We start from the raw sequence: 22,956 nt of genomic DNA, 5'->3' as shown, positions 1-22,956 counted from the left end.
GCTGTCCTCATCTATAAAACGAGAGGGCTGGACTAAAAGACATCTGAGGTCATTGCCAGTCATAGCCTATAGTCCAATGATCTTGTGATTGATTGACATGCATAGTGACTCTTAGGGAGACAGAAGAAGGGAACATTGGGACTCCATGAAGAGAAAGAAGGGGCTGGTTACTGGGGCAGAGGGATCCTGCAGAGGCTGAGAGATGTCCAATCTGACTTACTCATCATTTTAAAGAGAAAGATCCTGGAACCCAGAGAGCTTCTGATCGATTCAATTAATCAGAACCAAAGAGAGTCGTTCACACAGGTCACACAGGTGGTAAATGGAGGTTGTGTTAGAAAACCAGGTTCTCTGACCCTCCACTAAGCCAGAGGGTACCAGTTCTCAGCCTGGCCCTTCCCATTTCTCGCTGACTTGCCCAAAGGTCACCCAGCCATTTAATGACAGATGGGGTTTGAATTTAGGTTTCCTGGCTCCCAGTGCAGCATTCGATCTGGATCTCAGTGCCTCTCCATTCTTCTTGGCCTTGGCAGCAGGTGAATGCACTTGAAATGAAATGAATTTGGCTTGCTACGCCCTTTCCGCTGCCTCTTTCCTGCCTGGGATGCCTGCCAACACACTGAAAAGGGGATGTAGCCAGACTCCACTCCCGGAGCCTCTGGTAAGGTTTCTGCACAGACAGAGGGAACTTTGAAATAAGAGGGTCCCCTCTCAGTTGTTCCTGAAGATTTCATAGATAGGGTGATAAGCTCACATCCTGCTTTGTGCTGGACTCCTTAGATAGATCCACGGCTCCAGACACTGAGATATCTGAGGAGCAAGGGACAGGTAACCCTTGAAACCTAATCCTGGGACTCAAAGCAGTGTGGTCTAACCCATGCTCCTCTGGCATAATCATTCATGACAAAATGCAGGCTGGAAAGATGGAGCACATGAAATAATCGAGAACCCTACTGGTCCGGTCTGTCTCGGTCTCAGGGTCTCCCAAGCATTTTAAAGAGGGAAAAACCTGGGAATGAGAGGAGGGACAAGTGTGAGGCCACCAGGTAGCCTTGGAGTCAGAAAACTCTGAGATTCAATTCAATTCCTGTTCTAGACACTTAATATGATCCTGGGCAAAATGGGGATGAAAATCGCACCCATCTCCCAGGGCAGTTGTGAGGATCAAATGAGATAATGGAGGGTTAACCAAGTGCTGTATAACTGCTAACAGTTATTTGTCCTGGAAGAGGATCAGTGACATCCCAGGTGATGTCTTGACTCAGGTCTGAATTGGATTAAGTCAGGCAGAGTTGCACAAAGTCATCAGTCTCACTCTGTCTTCCAGAGTCATGGAAGATTGGTGACAAGACAAAAGTCAGGATGACCGGTGATGGCCCAGTATGCAGCGGGTGGCCTTGGTGTCTCTGATGTCTGACCAAGCTCTAAGTGTTCCACGGGGCCTGCCTCATCCACCTTCATGGCCTTTGGAACAAATCGTTCTTATCTGTCCATCCCAATGAGGGAAGTTTTCCCATGCTTGGGATAGACACCCTTCTGATCAGTGATGGGTTTGAGGCCTTTGGGTTACCCTCAACCTGGTTTAGCCTGCCTGCTGAATCCGTTTTACTGGGGCTCAGTTGCTGCACATGCTACAGCTTCTTGGAGCAACAGGTGGACACCAAAGGTGGATGAGCATCCCTGAAAAGGTCTCAGCAAGCCCTCATGTCAGAGGTACTAGTCCTCCTTGAATACCCCCTTGGCTATTATTATTATTATTATATAGTAAAAAGAACAACACACTTGGGATCCAGGTGACCTGAATCTGAGGTCAAGTTCCCCTGCTGGCTAGTTCTGTGACCATGGGCAAGTCACCTCATCTCTGGGTCTCAGTTTCCCTATCTGAAAAGTTGGGATTTCGGTACTTTCACTATATCACACAGGGTTGTTAGGGAAAGCACCATAGCGTACACATTTAAGCTATTGTCCCTTTAGGCTAATGCCCCAACAGTCTATGTCTTGAGCTTGCTTCTAGCTCTAGGTTCTGAGGTTCCTTCCAGTTCTGAGGTTCTGTACCTTTAGGTTTCTTGCAAGTGTGATGTCCTAGGTTCTAAGGCCCCATCAAATTCTACACTTCTGTCTAAAGTCCCTTCCAGTTTCAGTATTCTATATCTAAAGATCCTTTTTAGCTCTAATATTCTTCCATCTCTGATGTCCTATGATTCTAGGACTCTCTAAGAAGACTCTGGGCCTTACTCTATTTTCCCCCTCCCCCCTACCCAGCTCCAGGCCGTGATGTCCAGCAGGAAGATACTCACGTTTACAGACTTCTGGGGAAGACATAGGCTTGCTCCAGTCCCGATAAAACCCTGACTTGCACTTCTGGCAGTGACGACCTTCGGTGTGGTGCTGGCAGTTGTCACAGATGCCCCCAGTGCGCTTCCCAGAGTTCATCCAGACGCCCCCATCAAAGTGGCAGCTATCAGCATGGTTGTGACAACGGCACTCTGCATGGAGAGAAGCCCCATTCACCCATCTGCATAGACAGTTGGGACCTGGCCACAGCCTCTAGGTCTCCTCCAGTTTTGTGCCCTTATATTTAGGGGGCTCATGGGCCCTTGGGCAAGTCATATGGCATGGGTCTACCTCCCACGTCTCCCCCAAAGCATCTGTATCTAGGTGAAGTAAGGTTGAAAGAAATGTCCAGCCATTCCTTGAAAAAGTCACACAATGAGGATAGACCAGTTGTGAGGGGCCAGGCAGCCACCTCTAGCCTTCCCTGCTCTTTTGCATGCTGACTATCTGCATGTGAGCCTCAGGTCCTTCCTTCATCCTCATTCTTATCTCTTCCCTCCTACTTCCTCCTTGTGTTATTAAGTAGCTCTGGTCACTTATTCAATCAAGCATTTCCAAGTCCCTCAAAGTAGACCTCCAAGTGAGGGCGCCATCTTGTTCTACCCCAGGAATAGATAGCTTTAGCAGCTGGAAAGGAATCTCTGTACCCTGAACATCATGGCATTCATCTTCTTATAGGATTTTGGCATGAATGATAACAATAACTAAAATTTAAGATTTGCAAAGCACTTTACACATCTCATGTGATTTGAACTCAGAGCCAGCACTGAATCTGATGCAATAAGTCTTTACTAGAAGCCTAGATGTGTCATCTGTCTTGTGCTGGGCTATGTGGCCAAGAAAACAGGAAAACACACCATCCTTCCCTCCTCTGAAGACTATTGAGAGAAATTACTCTTCCTTATATTGATAACGAATTATGAATTAGGACCAAGATTTTTCCACCTTCTACTTCCTCATTCAGAAATCAGCCTCTGTCGATTATTCAGGCAGCCTTCAAAGTGCAGAGCTAATACTGAGAGGAAAAATTCAGATCTGTTCAAGAAGTAAATACATTTTAGTTTGGGTGAATTGATGCATTCTGGTCCACTGTGTTTTACTCAGACAGGTCTAGGAAAATGTGGATTCTCCCTTTTATCTTTCGGGTGATATGAATATAGATAAGTCTCTTTGACCAAGACCTCAGATCAGAGTTGGGTACCCCAGACCCTCATTAGAATAGATCCACCTCTCATAATATTCATTCTCTCTTTAATTGTTAATCAATCAAAGTTCCACCCTCAGGAACACCCACTCTTTCAAAAGCATATAAGCATCGAGAGGCTTCCATGAGGGGTCTTTAGCATTTGAGAGTGTCACTGACCCCTTTTATTAATTATATGCTAGCATGATTAATAAAATGATTCATTACCCCAAAACTATGTCTCTCGATCTTTTTATACATCACAATATGTGTGACGAGGGAAATAAAAGTAAGGTGAAACTTTGCAGTGGATTTAGTCAAGGAGAGTTTTATGAGGTGAGTTAAACTTTTAAGGGCATACAGCCAGGAGACATTCCTCCTTAGGAGAACTCATTCCTTTGGGTCTAGCAGGTTTTTTAGTCCCCCAGCATCCATTCCCACAGGTACTACAAATATGTCTGTGAGGGTGATGACCTTAGGATATTATCACTTATACCTCTGCCATGATTGGCTGACAGTCAGCTAAGAACTAAGAAGGTCCTTTAAGACTGAAATACAAGACGGCATAGGAAATGCTTTATTGTATCATTTGGAAGACTCACTAATAATTATACTATTTAAATCTACCTTTATGTGACTAGAAATTGTTTGAACCCAGATTATTGCCCTGACCTCAGTAACTCTCCAAAGAATTCCCTCAGGTCCTGGATTTGCCCAAAAGACTTAAGTTTTAAGACTCCTCACTGAAGGCTTGTTTTAGGTTCACTCAAGCTTGTGTTTGGGCTCCCTGTGTGTTGTGGTTTCACCTAGATTTTACTGAATGTTTAGGTTTACTGATAACCATCTCAATTGACTTTGCTTTCAAGCTGCCCTCTCTGAAAAATTGTTTAACTGAGTATACGTGGTTTGTGTATACCCTAGTCTAACTCCTATGTAATATAAAGCCTCCCAGAACCTAAATGAGCGAGAGCCACATCCTTCCAGGTTCATCCTGCCTATCAAACAACCTAACAAATTTAATTTCAAAATTATTTCAGATTTTGGGGTTCATTCTTATGACTAACAAAGGTAATTTGAAGTAAAAGAGGTGAACCAAAAAAACCCAAAACAAAATAAAACAGAAAAGAGACTAAAATGGAAGGTAAGACAGTATCAAAGTGGATATGAAAACATCCCACAATGAGAGTTCTGATGCAATTGTACACATCCTCATATACCTGGGCATAAAACCATCTGAAATCCAAGACCCTTTCAGGTCTCTACCCGGGTCACTTACTTTTGCACTCATTGGGCTGGCTGGTTTTCCCATCTCCTGGCCTCCATGGCTGGTCATTGTACAGTGGCAAACACTTCTCACAGTGTAGGCCTGCTGTGTGATGTCTACACACACATGTTCCATGGACCTATTACCAAGAGGATGAGACTGTCATTCAAGGAAAGAGGCCAAAGTCTGCATTGAGTTCTCAGAGAATGATCCCAGTTTTGGGATTTTCACACACATGCCAGCATTCAGTAAATTGTTCCAACAAGGGAAGACCTTCCCTCTGCCAAAGATTTGGAGGTGAAATGACTTGCCCACAGACTTCTATGCCTCTGATTCTCTGTGTGACTTTGAACAAATCATTTCATTTCTCAGTTTCCTCCTCCAGAAAACCTTGAAAGGGGTTGGAACTACCCCAGAATTTTAGCATTAGAAGGGACCTTATAGGCTGTTCCAACCTAACCCACAACTGACCAAGAATCCTTTCTACAACAAGCACAAAAGCTCATCATCTAGTCTTAGCTCTAAGAGCAGCAATGGTAGCCCATTCCACGTCCAGATTGTTCTAATAGTCAGGAAGTTTTTCCTTATATCAAATCTAAATCAGTATCTCTTCAGCTTTACTCCCCTACTTCTAGTCATGCCCTACTGAAGCAAATAGAATAAATAGAATTCTTCCTTATGACCGGCCTTTAAATATTTGGAGACAATTATCTATCTTCCTCAGGGCTAAACGTTCCAAGTTCCTTCAGCTAATTCTTACACACCATACTCTGTTGTTTCTACCATCTTGACTGCCTTCTTCTGGCTATGACTGTCTGTTTTCTATGCTTTGATTCATGCAGACTAGAAAAAGCAAAAGCAAAAAAAAGCACTAACTTCTTCACCCACCACATCACTCTGTTGATTTGTATTAACCCAAGCTGGGTCATTCTAGAGCAAGTCACATAATCCTCTCAATGGTCCAGGCAGTACACTAAAACTATGAATTACAGCAGAAGTGCCAATCTACATTGGGAAAGATAATTTCCTCATCAGGACTTCCCTGTGGAGAACTTTACATTACCCACCATCTAGGTTCATTTTATACCAGTTGTCCCACTGTTCTAGTTTGGTGAGACATTTTTATATACTGAATCAGACATGTTCCTTGTTGGCTTTCCCTCCCAGCTTTGGGCCATGTCCAAGCTTGAGAAGCATCTCATCCATGTTTTCAATCAAATCAAGGAGAAAAGTGTTGACTTGGATGATCTCCATGTTGACATTCAAAGGTATAATGTTGCCATTATGAATTCAACAGATAGTTTCAATTTCTTTATTTTCAAGATTCCTTTCTTTCTTCTTCCTTTCTGACTGGGGTTAAGTGACTTGCCCAGAGTCATACAGCTGGTAAATATCTGAGGCTGGATTTGAAATCGGGTCCTCCTAACTCTAAGGCCTGTGCTCTATCCATTGTACCACCTAGCTGCCCCTGTTTTCAAGATGTTTATTAATGACACATTTATATATGCAAGTCACGTGCCTAGATACCAGATATACCAAGTTTTAAAATGACCCAATTCATATCATTAAGAAGCTTCCACTGTAATAGGGGGAATAAGATGTGTATACAAGTAACACAAGGTACGTCACACATAAATCTACTTCAAGTCCCTCTAAGGTATGCTAGGAGGCACAATGGACAGAGGACTGGGCCTGGACTCAAGAAAATCTAAGTTCAAATCTGATCTCAGAAACTTACTAGCTGTGTGACCCTAGGCAAGGCACTTAACCTTTACCTCCCTCAGTTTCCTTCATCTATAAAATGGGGATCATAATAGCACATACCTCCCCAGGTTGTTGTAAGAATCAAATAAGACCATGAAAGGGTCCCTGGAAAATACTTGTTTCTTTTTTCTTCTTTTCCTTCCCTCTGAGACTAAGTAGAACAAAACTAGCCCTTTTAATGCCTGAATCTAATCCTAATTTCGTATAAACAAAGGAGAGTTCCAGACAAAGTGCTATAAGGAAAGACTTCATGAAGGAGATGGCATCAAGGCTCAGATGAAAAGGAAGAGAAAGAATTTCAGCAGGCAGAGAGGAGAAAGGAGGTTGTTTCCAGGCATATGTGAATTTATGCGTGTGTGTGTGTGTGTGTGTGTGTGTGTGTGTGTGTGTGTGTATGGGGGGGAGAAGACAGACAGACAGACAGATACAGAGACAGAGAAAGAGGCAAGCAGAGGCAGAATGGCAAAATGGATAGAGTCAACTTCAGGGCCAAAAGACCTGAGTTCAAATCCTGCCTCTGACTTTGACTAGGTGATCTTGAGCACATCACTTCATCCTCTTCAATGTTCTAGGCAATTCTCCAAGACCATGACTGAGAGTGGGTGGAGGGAGCTTCCTCATCCAGGAGTTCCCTGTAACAATGAAATCACAGATCTGGACCCCATGCCTATTTATTAAAAGCTAAACCTGCAGAGGGCAGTCTTTAATGTAGAATGAACTTCTGGACACTGGTAGGGGAACTATTATTGATAGCAGAAAGCAATCCTCTGAATAACCAAACCATGTCATTGAAGTATGTAGCATGTTAGAGCCATAGGAGACATTAGAGGACAGCTGGTCTAACCACCTTATTTTACAGATTAACAAATAGATGCCCAGAGGAGAGAAAGCCCTTATCCAAGGTCTACCAAGTACCAAGTAGTTGAGATGGGGTTAGAACTTTTTTACTTGAAATCTGACATTCTAGGTTCCAAGTTCCCTCCCAGCTCTGACGTTCCAGGTTCTAAGGCCCCTTCCAGCTCTGAAATTCTAGGCCCCAAGATCCCTTATAGTTCTGACATTCTAGGTTCCAAGGTCTCTTCCAGCGATAACATTTTAGGTTCTATGTCTCCTTCGAGCTAAACATTCTATGTTCTAATACAAATATAATAATTCAGTATTTTGTGAGTGTCAACTATGTGCTCCACTGTCCCAGGACAACTGCACCCCCAACAAGACTGTCATCTGGCCATCACCCCTATTATTGTCATCTGTGCTGTCACCACTGCCACCTACTCTCTCTTAACCTATTTTCCCCCAGATAAAAGAATTCCTCATTACAGCTCTGGGCATAACCATGTGGGAAACTAGTAATGTGAGGCAGTGGGTCTGGACACTCAGTATTATCAGAGGTTGGAAGACCCAGAAATCATCATAGAGTTGACTGGCCAGAGAAAACTTCAGATAGAAGGTAGAGCTTTGAACGGAGTTTTTAAAAAGTGGGTAGTAATACATCTGAGGAAAGGGGAAGACTTCTCAGATAAAGGAATAGTAAGGAGAGTCACAGAGGTCCAACTGAGCATGTTGCATACAAGACAAAGGGGGTAGAGCAATCTGGCCAGAATTGAGTTTAACTGAGGGTAAACAACGTGAAAGTAGGAGAGGTATGATGAGGCCAGATTGGGGAGGACCTTGAAGGCCAGGCTTAGGAGTCTTGACTTCATCCTTAGGCAAAAAGGTTTTTTATAATTCAACATACCCTGCTAGAGGAGCAGGCATAAATGAGAGAGACATGGGGGGAACACTCTCCCACAAATTCCTTTAGGGTTTAGAATCAATCCCTTCTCAGAACATGACTTCTCATATGAGACTTCTAGTTGTCCAGGAGTTGAGGAGGCTGGCCAGGGAACCCTCTGTCCATGTGTAGGGAGATGGCTAGGGAACAATTTGTCCATGTGCAGGGAGAGGGAAAGGGAGAGAATGAGGGGGAGGAGGAAGTTTATTGTCCTCACTTTATAGAGAAGGAAACCCTGGGGAAAGTGAGGAGCAAGCTCACACAACTAAAGCCTCAGAAGCTGCAACTAAGACCCCAAGTGTCCTGATTCCCAAGAGTGTGTTCCAGACCTTCAGGGAAACTTTTACACAAAGAATCACTCCCAGGAAAGTAAACAATTCTAGGGCAGCCAAGGGCTAATGACTGACCTTGGATTTCACCTCCTACCCTTGTGGGGATGTTGCCTTGGTTTGCCCTGACTCTGGCCCAGGCTGCCAGAATACTTGAGATTCTCCAGTGGCACTCCATGTTCAGATGGTTTTCCTATTCTAGCCAGGTGCTCTTGATTCAGGGGAAATGTCTGTCTTGAGACTGCAGGATTACTTTGTAAAATTGCTAGCCATGAAAGGGTTAGCCATTTATGTCAGGGTTGATCTTGCCTTTGACTAGCTGTGTGATCCTGGGCAAATCACTAAGACTTTGGGGACACTATATATACATTTGTGTATGTTTGTGTGTGTGTGTGTGTATGTATGTGTGTATGTATGAATGTGTAGGGAAGGGGAGAGACAGACAGAAGCAGAGATCATCTATTAACACAGATTGATAGATAGATATCATAGATGCTAGAGATTACAGATAAAGGGGGAGAGAGAAAGGGGAGAGGAGAGAGAGAGAGAGAGAGAGAGAGAGAGAGAGAGAGAGAGAGAGAGAGAGAGAGAGAGAGAGAGAGAGAGAGAGAGAACCTCTAACACTTACTACTAATGTGATCTTGGGCAAATTATTTAACCTGTGTGGACTTCTGTGTCTTCATATGCAATACGAGAGGTTTCATTCAGATGATCTGAACTCCCTTCCAGCTCCAAATATCAGATTCTTTTGTTATTTAAGCAATAGCACCTCAGGACCTCAGTTTCTCCATCTCTAAAAAGGGGACAATGATGCCTATACAACCTGCCTCACAAAACTGTTATAAAGACCAACTGAGTGATAGCTGTAGAGAACCAATCTTTCCAGACTGATTTCACCTTAGTCCTTTTCATACATTCTGCATTCCCACCCAAAAGGCATCTTTGGGCTCCCTACCCATGGCATTCCATCTCTGACTTCTGCCTTTTCACAAGCTGCCTCCACTGCCTGAAATGTTCTCCCCTACACCTTTACCTCTTGGGATCCCAAGCTTCCTTCAACATTCAGCTTAAGTGTTGCTCTGTAAAAGGCCCGTCCCAAGCACCCCCATGGTTAGCACTCTCCTCTTATGGCCCAGTGAAACTGTTTTGTATATATTTTACATTTACGTATTTGTAGCCATGTTGTATCTTCCAAATAGAATATAAGCTCCTTGAGGGAAGGAACTTTTTCATTCTCCTCTTTGTATTTCCACACCCAAAATAAATGCACGTTGTTGTTGAATTGCTGTACATTGGAAAGAGCTCTAGATTGCCCATTCATCCATTTCCTCCATTCATTCAGCAAATTAGTTAAATTCCCAATGGAAAAAGTTCTCTTTGTGTCAGGAAAAAGTTTAGCAAAACAAGCAGAGACCAAAGTCAGACAATCTGGGTTCTAGTCTCAGCTCTGCCATTATCTAGGTGTGTAATCTTGGGCAAATTTCCCCCTTCCCTGGGCCTCAATTTCTCCCTCTATAAAATGAAGGGACTGGATTAAACAATCTCTTCCAACTTTGAAAGTTGTCACATTCTAACTTTGAACTGGTCTCAGGAACTCTTTAAAAGAAGGTAACTCCCTTTCATATATGGAAAAGAAAAGAAAACCCCAGGCCATAGAAGCCACAAGGTTATTAGATTCTTAGCAACATTTATAAATGTTTCTAATAAAATAAAAGACCATCTTCTGGAAAGAAAACTAACATATTTAAAACCACAAGATGAAAGCAAACCAAAGCATCCATTATGTAATTAAAAATAACTACCTTACTGTCATTAAGCAGTTAAGTAATAAAATAAAACCACTCTCCCCCTTAGCCTCTAGCTCCAGCCAGAACATTTCAGAAAAGTTCTAATAAAAATGCCACAGCCTTTGTTTCAAATTGTAGGATCTCCAAGCTGGAAGAAGGAACTTTGGTGTCTTCAGTGGTCCCCACGTGTCATTGCTACTTAGATCTGTTCTTCTGGTTCAACCCCTACACTTAACAAGTGTATCCAACCTCTGGCTGAAGACCTTCAGAGTTGGGGAACTTTCCATTCCCTGAGGACACATTATCCCCAACTAAGCCCATTTAAGTTGTAGCTACATGAGCAAGACCTCGCTTCCTATCACCAACACAAGGAGACTAGAAGGGAGTCTCATTAGGAACAGACAGAATTCCTGTGATCAACTGAGGAAGAGATTTTTCAGTAATCATCAGACAAGGAGAATTTGAAGGCTAGATGTGGTTTAGAGCCAAAGAATATGAAAAATGACTATTGCAGGTTCTCATCTCTTCTCCATTGAGTACTTAGATATCTCCTGGCAGGGGCTGAACAGGGTGCATTAAATTAACATGTGAATTTTATTGGACACTAAATTTTGACTCTTTATGGAAGGTAGAACACTAGACTTTAAGGCTGAAATTCGGGTGCCAGTTTTGGCATTTACTACTACCTCTGTGACCTCATGCAAGTTGGAACACTGTAGGATTTTAGACTTGGAAGGAGACTTAGACTCATCCAGTTTAACTCCTTCATTTTTACAGAAGAGGAAACTGAGACTTGGAAAGCAGAAACCACTTTACCAAATTACAGAGTTGGAAGAACCTCAGAGACCATTTAGCCTTATATCTGTATCTGACCCAGAATCACATTTAGAACATTGGGGACAAGACTTTGTTGAAGAAAGTCTCCTGGTGAGGGGGACCCACTGCCTCCCAAAGCAGTCCATTCCACTCTTGGAAAGTTCTGTTGGGCAGAGTTTCCATATATCAGGACTAAATCTGCCCCTCTCCAACTTCCTGTCCAACTTCTGAGATTAAGAAGTGCATGTCTAATCCTTTCTCCATATGACACAAATATGGAGAATACCTTCAAATACCCTAAAACATCTATCATTACGTCTTTATTCTTCTCCAGGCTAAGCATCCCCAATTCTTTCAACAGATATTCATATGACATGTTCTCTATTCATTCATTCTATGAACAGTCACCTTCTTCTCTATTTGTTTTACATATGTTCCAATCTGTGGCCTTGAGACAGCTAGATGACATGCATGAACAGAGCACTGGACCTGGATTCAGGAATTCAAATCTGGTCTCAGACACTGATTAACGGTGTGGCCTTGGACAAGTCACTTAATCTCTGTCTTCCTCAGTTTCCTTAGCTGTAAAATGGGAATAGTAATAGTACCTACCCATCAGGGTTGTTAGGATTAAATGAGATAATATTTGTAAAGTACTTGTCACACTGCTAAGTACTCATAGTAGATACTTTAAATGCTTATTTCCTTCCTCCTTCCTTTTCTCCCTCCCTCGCTTCCTTTTTTCCTTCCTTTGTTTCTTTGTTCTTTTTTCTTCCTCCTTTCATTCCTTCCTTCTCTCTTTCTTTCCTTCCTCCCTCCCTCCCCCCCTCCTTCCTTCCTTCCTTCCTTCCTTCCTTCCTTCCTTCCTTCCTTCCTTCCTTCCTAAAATATGGTTCCCAGAACTAAACATGGTACTCCCTATGTGGTTTGGCCAGAATGAGACTATCATCTCCCTCCTTCAGGACACCATATGTCCCATAATGTAGCCCAGGATAACATGAGCTTTTTTTTTTATCACCATAATACATTGTTGACTCATATGGAGCTTTCTGTCCACTTAAAACCCCAGATATTTTTAAGACAAACTATCTTTGTCTTCTTTGCCTTCCAGTTGGCAAACCAACTTTCAAGTCCCCTATCTTATACTTGAGAAGTGCATTTTTTTGTATCCAAGTGTAAAAGTTTATACTTCTCTAGACTAAATGTCATCTTGTTTTATTCAGCTCATCATTCTAGCTTGATGAAATTTTTGGGATCTGGAGCCTGTCATCTAACATATCCTTCTTAGATGTATGTTATCTACAACTCTGATAGGCAAATCTTCTATAGTTTCATTCAAATAATTGATGAAAATATTGAACAGCATGGTGTTGAGGGCCCATAAGATTCTTAAGGCATTTTACTACCATCTCCCTTACAAGATGTATTTGAACCATTAATAGCTGCTTTGGCGGTTCTCTCATTTGACCAGTTCTGACACAATTTCTGAACTGTGCTAATATCTAGCCAACATCTCTCCCAGAAAGGGTAGCTTGTATAGTGGGATACCTCATGGTAAAGAAATATGGACCTTGAGCACAAATTGTTGGAGAATCACTGGACTAGATGACCAGTAAGGACCCTCATTGTTCTAAATCTATGACCCTAGTCAAGTCTTCCTTCTCTTTGTTCTCCTCTCCTATACCCACCTACTCCCCTCTGCTTAAGCGCTGCTTCCTGGTTCTGTCCAAAACTGAAAGTGCTGAAATACCTGAGAGAACGCTTTCTTGGGGCTGCTGCTTCAGTCAGGAGAACCTATGGATCAGACACACCAGACTGGCTCTGGCCCAACTTCTGCCACTAGCTGGCAATGTGATTTTGGGCAAGTCATTTTCCCTCCGTGGCCCTTAGTCCCTCTCAGATCCCAAGGTCTGTAATTCTACTTTTAAAGCTATAATTCCTTCCCCCAAATCCCCAAAGGACATTGCCATCTCTGTCCCAGTTAGAAGCACAGTCTCTGAGTAGGAAAAGACCTCAGAAGTCATCTAGCTCAATCTAAACCTGAACACGAATCCCCCTATCAGACTCCCAACAAGGCATCATCCCTCTGTTGATTGAAAAACTTCATAAAGAGGGACCCCACTCACTCCTAAGGCAGATCCCATAAGCCTGCCTTCCAGCCTAGTGTGTGAGTGTATGTGTGTGTGTGTGTGTGTGTGTGCGTGTGTGTGTGTGTGTGTGTTTTCTGCATCATCATCGAGAACAGCAGCCTTGGGGGCCACCCACCCTGGCACAAGCTGGATCAGATAGGGTGAAAATTCAGCTCAAGGATTAGCTGCAGACTGCAGAGGCATGTGGAAAGTCCAGATTATTTGCAGGGTGAGGAGAACTGCAGCCAAGTCACCTAGCCTGAGGGCAATAGGAAAACAAAGGCTCTGGCCCATAACCCAGGACCACAGTCTGCAAAGTATTCAAACCTGGGAGGTTTGTCTTCAGCGGTTGCAGCTGTCCTTTCCATGCTGTTCAGTATGGTAGAAAGAGCACTGATTGTGGGATCAGAGGACCTGTGTTCAAATCCCACCTCTGACACTTTTTCCCTTTGTGATCTAAGTGCCCTCATGCCTAGATGCTCATCCTCCAGATGCTCTCTAACTTATATCTTTTCCTTTCTTCCCTCCAGACCCTGAACCTACTCTCAGAAAAGGCTATACTATCAGTCATTTATAGAAGTATCGAGTTAATGGATAAGATGCCCAACTCAGGATTGGAAAGAGCTGGATGTGAATCCCACTTCTCAATGCCCATCAGCTGTGTGACTATGAGCAAGTCACTCTCTGAGCCTCAGTTTCTCATCTGTAAAATGGGGATACTAATAATGGCAGCACCTACCTCGTAAGATTATTGTGAAGCTAAAATGGGATGATGTAAGTCAAGTACTTGGCAGACTTTTACCCCATAATTGTTGATTATTGGAAGAGCCAGGGAAAATCCTCTAGAACACTGGATGAATTCCCTATGAAGAATTTATGGTAAGACAAGAGCATGGAGGGGTTCTCCCAGGAGAACAGGAATTCTCAGCCTCATGTCTAATCCTGGGAGGAAGGACAAGCCCTGTTGCCTGTGCAGGGGACTTTAAGCCTCTGTGAGTAAGTAGAAGAGGATTTTTTAAGGAATGAGTTGGTTGCAGGTGACCAATTGCTTATTGTACCATCAGTCCAGCCACAGACCTGCCCCTGTGCCAGGAGACTGCTGCCTAAAACCTTTGACCCTTGGGCATGGGCTGGAAGCTGTTATCACGTACTGAATCATCATTAATTTTTCCTTGGACACTCCAGGAGAAGACTAATTAAGTGCAATCAGTATAAGGAAGAATTTCCTAAGGCTGAAAACTTCAAAAATGGAACCAGCCATTTGAGGAGGCAATAAGCTTTAGAGCCTCGATCTCATTGGGAAAGATTTCTGGCTTTTTCGGTTTTTTATTTTTCTTGATCCTACAGATGGTCTGTTGCCTAATCTTGCCCCTTCCTACCTAGTGACCTCACCCTTCCTTCCCAACCTTTAGTTGGGATACCCCCTCACATACCCCTCACATAGTTGGAAACTTCTATTCTTGGAACATTCCAAGTTAGAATCTTACTCCCTCAATGATACCAGCCTGATTCAACCTGCTGCAAAAGCAGGATCCTAGGAGTGTTAGACCATCATGTCAAGGCTCCCTGGTGATTTCTCTGGGTCACATTTCTCTATTTCTTCCTTTTCGGAATTCCGTTTTGGAGGTGACAGTCCTTAGCCTCGTGAGTGAAATCAGTGGATTTCATTCAGCGTCCTGTCTTGCTCTTCATTGATTGGAATGGACTCTTACTTATGTATTCCTTTTTTCCTTAAAAATTTCACCCAGGTGATATATTCAGCATGAAGTTTTTCCTGATCTCCCACCTTCAAATGCCCAACCAAAAATGATCTTCTTTCTCTTATATTTTGTATTTAATTTCTCATATACTTTGTACTTATTGGTGCGTCTCTACCTAGTAACATGTAAGATCCTTGAGGGCAGGCTGTGTTTCATTTTTATTCTTTCTAACTCCTGGAGGCAGCTGAGTTGAAATCTCCCTTGCCTTCCAGTTGGCAAACAGCCTGGTCAGATTCACTGGCTCTGCCCGACAATATTTCCATCGTTTGCAGCAGGATGACCCCCAGGGAGCGCAACAAAAGTCCTGCCATAGTTCTTCCTCTGTTTAGAAACTGGAGCCAGGGCCAGCCTCGTGACAGAGTCCTCAGTCAACACAGCCCCACTGGGCAGAGAGGAATGTTTGGGAACTTAGCAGTAACCAGTAACACAAGCTTGTTTATCGAGCTGCAGAAAGAGCCAGTTTCTGCTCTTGCCAACAAGGGAGGAGCTCTGTGGGAAAACAGGACCCAACCCAACATCTCAGGAGGCTCTAACTATGCCAGCCACAGACTGGCTGATCTGGGCTACTGAATGTTATGATGCTCAAACGTATCTCTGTTCACTTTCCCCCATTCTATCTGAAAAGGTTAGGGGAAGATTCAGGGGCACCTTGTGACTTTCCCCTCATGACCTTGGTGCACAGAAGGGCTAAATATGAGATTATTTCAGGACTACCAGCCTGCCTGTCTTACAAAGTACAAATGGAAAAGAAGTTCTCTGTTGATTGGGAAGTTTTGCAGACATGCCTATTCACAAACAGTTTTGTGCCAATTTACCTAGATCCCTGGAACATTATGGGTCATCTCAATAAAACCAATGTTCCTTCAAAAGAGAGCAGCCTAGCCATCCACACTAGAAACACAAAGTGGATGAAGAATGAATTATAAGTGACTGGAGAAGCAGTTAGTTTATCAATACATTTGCTTTGGGCAAGTATTACAAATGGACAGTGTGCTAGGCCCAGAATTGATTAAGGAGGATGTGCATAGAGATAGATCATAGACTCAGAGCTGAAAGGAACCTTTTAAGGTCATTGAATCCAACACCTTCATTTTACAGATGAGGAAACCGAGGCTGGTGCGATTTTCTCAGGGTGACACAGTGAGTTTCTGAGGTAGAATTCAAACCTAGGTCTTCCCCACTCCAGAGCTTATGCAGCCTCTCAAAGGGAAGAGACTGAGTTGGATTACATTTAAAAGTCAATCATCAAACATTCAACTAGCACTGACTATAGAACAGGAACTGCTAAGCACTGGGGATACAAAGAAAGGCAAACCACCGCTCACTATCATAAAGGCATGTCTTTTCCTACCTCCTGGTGATGCTCTAGCACCATGAACCATGAAACACCACTCCCAGTACAATTTTCATTGCAAGGACAACCTAAAGATTCCATGATGGATCCAAGCAGACTTCAGCATATTCCCCAGGATCACCTTCGCTCAGGAAGTATTGTAAAATGCACAAACCATTCTTAGTTTGTGGGCTATAGGAAAACATATGGCAGGCCAGATTTGGCTTGAAGGCTTTGGTTTGCCAACCCCTGGGACAAAGCATTGGACCAAACTTTATAAGACAGTTTTTTTGGTCACACACACCTGTGATTTCATTAGTACAGGGAACTCCCAAAGAGAAAATTCCCTCCACCAATGCACACTGAAATCTACTCTGCAACGTATAGTGAGAATTGACTGAAGCACTAAGAGGCTAAGTGACTTGCCCAGGGTCACACAACCAGCATTTATCAGAGACTCCCAGCTCCTTCTGACTCTGAAGGGACCTCTCTGTTCACTAAGTCATCCTGCCTCTCAAGATTGCTTCTTAAGAGGAAATAATAATAGTGTAAAGTCTAATGACAGATAATAAGATAAACATAAAGCTTAATATTTTTGGGTTCAAAAATCAGTTTTACCAGGTTCAAGATAGGGGAGACATGACTAGATAGAAATTATGAAAGATTCAGGGGTTTTAGTTTAGTCAATATGTCAAAAATGTGATATACAAGCAAAAAAAATGAATAAATGACATCCTAGATTGAAGTAAGAGAGACACGGCATCCATGATACAGGCCCACTGAGGGGCAGCTAGGTGGTATAGTGGATAGAATGCCAAGCTTGGAGCCAGGAAGACCTGAATTCAAATGACTTCACACTTACAAGCATGTGATCCTGGCCAAGTCACTTAACCCTATTTGCCACAGTTTCCTCATCTGTAAAATGAGCTGGAGAAGGAAATGGCAAACCAGTCCAGTATCTTTGCCAAGGAAACCCCAAATAGGGTCAGGAAGAATCGGACACAACTATACAGAGTCCCCCTGTACCTTGTTCTGCTGAGGTCAGTAATTTAGCGAAATATTGCATTCAGTTCTGGGTGCCATCTTTTAGGAAGGACAACTAGGAAGCATAGAGAGGAAGGTTATTGTCCCATCAAAATACCCCTCCAGCTCATCTAATCTCACCTCATTTACACTTGGGGAAACTGGGGACAGGAAGCTGAGGAACTTGACAAAGGTCACACAGTGACATGGTGATGAGGAAGGAAAGGAGAGAAGGGTTTATTAAGCACCTACTGTGTGCCAGGCATTGTTCTAAGAGCTTTACAAATATAATCTCATTTGATCTGCACAACAACCCCTGTGAGGCAAGTGTTGTTATTACCCTTATTTTACATTTGAGGAAACTGAAGCAGATAGTGGTGAAGTGACTTGCCCACTTGTCTCACAGTCAGTAAGTGTCTGAGGCTGGATTTGAATTCAGGTCTTCCTGACTTCAGGACCAGTGCTCTCTCAATTATATTGGAACTAGAAGCTGGGTCTCCAAATAACTAATCCAGGGTTCTTTCCATGACACCAACAGCAGTTTCCTCATATTCTTACAGGGATGAGTCACTGAAACCTCTTCCAAATATTTCCATCCAACTTTGCCCCACAGGCCACTAAGGGAAAGGAGAAACTGCCCCTGAGCTTATGAAAGCACTGCTGGCCCCTAGTAAGGGTCACTGGGCTTATCTTCTGGGTGCCCAGAGCATGCTTTCCTGCCTCTGTCTATATGTGTTCATCCACACTCTTATCTTCCGGTATTGGAATTGCTACGTTTGTCAGAGAACAGAAGTTAAGGATAGGACCTGATTTCTAGAGATATCCTCTAATTCAAGATCCACTACTCTTGGGAGTCAGGAAGACCTGAGCTCTAATTCTGCCTTAGCCACTTACTACCTATGTGACCCTGGGCAAGTCACTTAACTGCTTAGCCTCTGTTTCCTCATCTGTAAAATGGGGAAAATAAAGGCACCTTCTTAGGATCAAATGACATATTTGTATAGCACTTTGCAAACCTTAAGGCACTATATAAATGGTAGTGATGATGATGATGATGGTGGTGGTGAAGAATGTGATTACCCAGTCACATGGGAACAAGCAAATTTATGTACCAGTGGTTTGGCCATATGCCCTCCATAGACTTCAGTTTCTTCCTCTGTAAAATGACAGGCAGGCTCTGAGGTCATATCTAACTCTAATGGTCCTTGTTCTATATTCTAATACTGTATGTGTTACATTCCTTCCAAGCTCTAACATTCTATGATCCAATCCTCTCTGCAAAAAGCCATAGGTGATAAAAAGAGGTACAAAATAGAATCCCTTCCCTGCTGAGAGCTATGGGGGTTCAGGCCAGCTCACATGAACACTCATCTCCCCAGAAAGCAGGCAGGCAAGACTGGATCCTGGCCCCACCGAGGCCATGTTCCTCACCATGCTCCTGGAGTTCCCAGTCTCATCTGCCGGCTGACACGTCTCCCCATGTCCATTGCAGAAGCAGCTTCCACGGACAATCAGGTCATAGATGGCATAGTGGGTGAATCTCTGGGGCTTCTCCAGGAGCCTTACTCCTTGGCAGGGGCAATCCTGCCTCTTTAGTAGCAGAAGACGGAGGTTGGTGAGTTTTAGCAAATCTTGGGCTTCTGGGCCATAAGGATCGTCAATCTGATTAGTTGGAGTTAGGGCCCGGTAGATGACCTAGGACATGAAAAATATGACTCAAGCTTCTAGAGCAGAATGTGAACAAGGACTCTTGTTGCTATATTTGTATTGAGAGCACTTAAATAGGCTCTATACAACATGCTCCTTAAATGGAAGTTACTTCCCCTTTCTGGGCCTCAGTGTTCCTTTCTGTAAAAATGAAAGAGTTAGACTAGATGATTTCTGAGGTCCTTTTCAATTCTGACAGTCTTGGCTAGAACCAGTCTTTCCAGTAGATAGAAATAGGCTGACTGCATGGGAGGATAATAATACTTGACTTTTATTTATTCTCAATTACATGCAAACAAAAAAATTTTCACATTTAAAAAAAAAATTTTGAGTTCCACATTTTCTCCCTTCCTCTCCACCCACCTCATTGAGAAGGCAAGTAATTTTATGTAGATTATACATATGCAGTCATGCAAAACAAGGGATAATAATAAGAATAATTAGTAATAAAAATAAGAATACCAATATCAAAAATGAAAAGGGTGAACTAATCTCCAAAGAAGAAGAAGTTAAAATAATAATTAGAAATTACTTTGCCCAACTTTATGCCCATAAACTCGACAATCTAAAAGAAATGGATGATTATTTTAAAAAATATAAATTGCCCAGATTAACAGAAGAGGAAGTTGAATACTTAAATAACTCCATCTCAGAAAAAGAAATTGAACAAGCCATCAGTGAACTTCCTAGGAAAAAAACTCCAGGGCCAGATGGATTTACAAGTGAATTCTATCCAACATTTAAAGAACAGTTAATTCCAATACTATATAGACTATTTGGAAAAACTGGGGAAGAAGGAGTCCTCCCAAATTCTTTTTTGATACAAATATGGTTTTGATACCCAAACCAGGAAGAGCCAAAACAGAGAAAGAAAATTATAGACAAATTTCTCCAATGAATATAGATGCAAAAATTTTAAATAAGATTTTAGCAAAAAGAAAGAATAACATTTATGTAGAGCGAAAGCACTTTACAAATATTATCTCATTTTATTCTTACCACAACCCTGGGAGGTAGGTGCTGGGATTAATCATCCCCATTTTACAGATGAAGAAACTGAGGCAGACATAAGTGGCTTGCCCAAGGTCACACAGCTAGTAAGGTCTGAGGACACATTTGAACTTAGTTCTTCTTGACTCCGGGCCCAGCTCTCTGTTCACTATGGCACCCACTAGCCATCCTGAGTCAATCTCTCCCTCACTTAGTTCACCAATGCCTGAAATTCCTTTAAGAAGGACAAAATCTTCCATGCCACCATTACAGAGAAGGCTAAAAATAACTCTCCCAGAGTTTGCAGCCTATCTATTTAAATGAAAAGAAGAGATGCCTACACAAAAACTCAGCAGTCCAGTATAATGGCAAGGCCACTAGCTCTGGCAACTCAATTCACCGAACATTTCTTCTGTACCTACCATAGCTGGAGGGACAAATACTCATTTTCCGCTGTGTGTGGGAAGGATTGGAGAAGGGGAAAGCCTGGCTTGTGGAAGATCAATTAAGAGTCTATTGCAATAGTGCAGACGAGATGATGAGGAGGGGTCTGAATGGGGGTTGGGGGAGGGGAAGCAAGCCAAGAAATATTGTGAGATAGAATCACCAGAGGTGACTCACTAGGCTGTGTGGCCTCAAACAAGTGATTCCATCTGTCTGAGGCTCAGTGTCCTCATCCATTGAAGTGAAGGGATTAAATAAACCCAGTGATTTCTAAGGCCTTTTGCCGGCTCCTGGGAATGTCAGACCTGGCTTCTTCTCTTGCTCCCAGGGGGACTCTGGGTGTTCTTTTCCCTTTTTATGCCTCAGATTACCTTTGTGTAATAAAAGTCTATTGGGCTCAGTCTAAGGTGCCTTTGGGTTTTGATGGGTTAGAATTCTATTTCTTCTCTTTAGCCTAAATGGTAAATTATCACCAGGAGAAAAATATAAAAGGAAGAAAAGGGAAGGAGGAAGAAAAGGAAAGGAAAGGAAGTCATTAGAAACCTGAAGGAAGATAGGGTAAAGATGCTGAGGGATTAGGGGAAGGAAGGAAAGGATGAATGAATGAATGAATTTTTTAAAAAGCATTTATGTGCCAAGCAGTTAGTCAGAGAAGGCCTAGAGAAAGGAGGCTAGAAACATAAAAATTGAATTTTTCCAACTTACAGTCCTTTGCCCCAGACAGAGGAATGTTTCTTTTTTCCCCTTGGAATAGCTATGAACTGCCCCTGCCACCCCCCACCCCTTCCATCCAGGCTCCCAAAGGAAAAAGAGCCCTTGCCTCCCTGGGAGCCTCTGGCCGAGACTCTGAGTCATGACCAGTTCGGGGTGTTCTATTTCTGTCTCCATGAGATCAGACCCCAGTCTTGCTTTCGGCTTGGGCTCTTTTGCTCAGCAGGACCCTTTATACCAAGGGCGGGCCACAGGGTGGGCTGACATATCGTGCAAGCTCTCTGACAGCAAGCCAGCCCATTCAGCAACATTTGTTCTCCAGGCTTAATTCCTCTTTAGAGAATCTTAGAGCTGGAAGCGACCTTGGAATCATTTCATGCAGCTCCCTCACTATGCAGAGGAGGAAACTGAGACCCTAAAAGGGGTCTCAGGGTAACACAGTACATTATGGATAGGGATGGAATGGCAGCCCAGGTCTCCAGCCTCCCAAGTCCTTTGTTCATAAGCTTGAATTCAGGAACCTAAGAGATCAGCTGGTCCAACACAGTCATTTCCCAGATATGGAAACAGAGACCAGAGAGGCAAGTGAGCTGCCTCAAATCACACAGGTTGTAAGTAAGAGAGAAAAAATTGAATCCAGGCCCCTTCATCACTGCCCCCTCGCTGCGTTCACTTCATTTAAAGAGCTCTATATACTTTGGCTGACTGACTTTAGCCATGACTTATCAAGGTCCAAGGCAGCTAAGTGATGCAGCGGATAAAGCGCCAGACCTGGAATCAGGAAGATTTGAGTTCAAATCTGATCTCAGACACTAGCTGTGAGACCCTGGGCAAGTCACTTAACCCTGTTTACCTCAGTTTCCTCATCTGTAAAATGAGCTGGAGAGGAAAATAGCAAATCACTCTATCTCCACCCCAAATGGGGTCACAAACAGTTAGACATGACTGAGCAACAAGGACAAAATTCCTCATAGGAAACTGCTTATTATATTTGAGTGTAGGAGGGTGGCCTTGCACAAATTCTTTTGGCAGCTGGTAGAGCAGTGGATAGAGTGCTGGACTTGGAATCAGGAAGACTTGAGCTCAAAGCCATCCTCAGACACTAGTGGAGCAAGTCACTTAACTTCTCTTTTGGGGCAGCTAGGGGATAAAGGGGATAGAGGATGGTGGGTCACCATGGATAGAGCACTAGCCCTAGAGTCAGGAAGACTTGAGTTCAAATCTGACCTCAGACCCTGACCAGCTGTGTGATCCTGGGCAAGTCACTTAACTGTGAGCTGGAGAAGAAAATGGCAAATCACTCCAGTATCTCTGAGTCATTGAAAAACAATTGCACAATAGCAAGGTCCAATCCTATCCATTTCAAATTTGGGTTCTGAGCCTGATTCATAGAATGACAGAAGCCTAGGTCTGGACCTGAAGGGGATGTCAGAAATCATCTAGGCCAATGCCCCTCATTTTACAGATGAGGAAACTGAGGCAGAAGAGAGGTTAAGTGACCTGTTGTGATTTGCCACTCCTCACTAAATGTTAACACTTGCCAGGGATATCTGTTTTTGTAGGGGTTGGAGTAGCTGCCCTCAGAGGTCTCTACAACCTGAGAGTTGG

At 43.2% G+C, this 22,956-nt stretch overlaps 1 protein-coding gene across 4 annotated transcripts in view; it reads right to left on the bottom strand.

The window, feature by feature from the left end:
- LOC140497433 (netrin-4-like) overlaps positions 1 to 22,956 on the bottom strand; it is a 61,385-nt gene that overhangs the window by 18,580 nt on the left and 19,849 nt on the right. For all 4 annotated transcript variants that reach the window (XM_072598368.1, XM_072598369.1, XM_072598370.1 and 1 more), the window contains 3 exons: positions 18,928 to 19,191; positions 4,794 to 4,920; positions 2,298 to 2,486 (listed from right to left, as the gene is read on the bottom strand). In XM_072598368.1, coding sequence (XP_072454469.1) covers positions 2,298 to 2,486; positions 4,794 to 4,920; positions 18,928 to 19,191 — 580 coding nt within the window. The remainder of the gene's footprint in view (positions 1 to 2,297; positions 2,487 to 4,793; positions 4,921 to 18,927; positions 19,192 to 22,956) is intronic.

This window comes from Notamacropus eugenii, chromosome 3 (assembly GCF_028372415.1).
Source record: "Notamacropus eugenii isolate mMacEug1 chromosome 3, mMacEug1.pri_v2, whole genome shotgun sequence".
Classification (NCBI taxonomy): domain Eukaryota; kingdom Metazoa; phylum Chordata; class Mammalia; order Diprotodontia; family Macropodidae; genus Notamacropus; species Notamacropus eugenii.
Note: the sequence above shows the minus strand (reverse complement) of the source record. Positions and strands in the feature narration are given on the sequence as shown.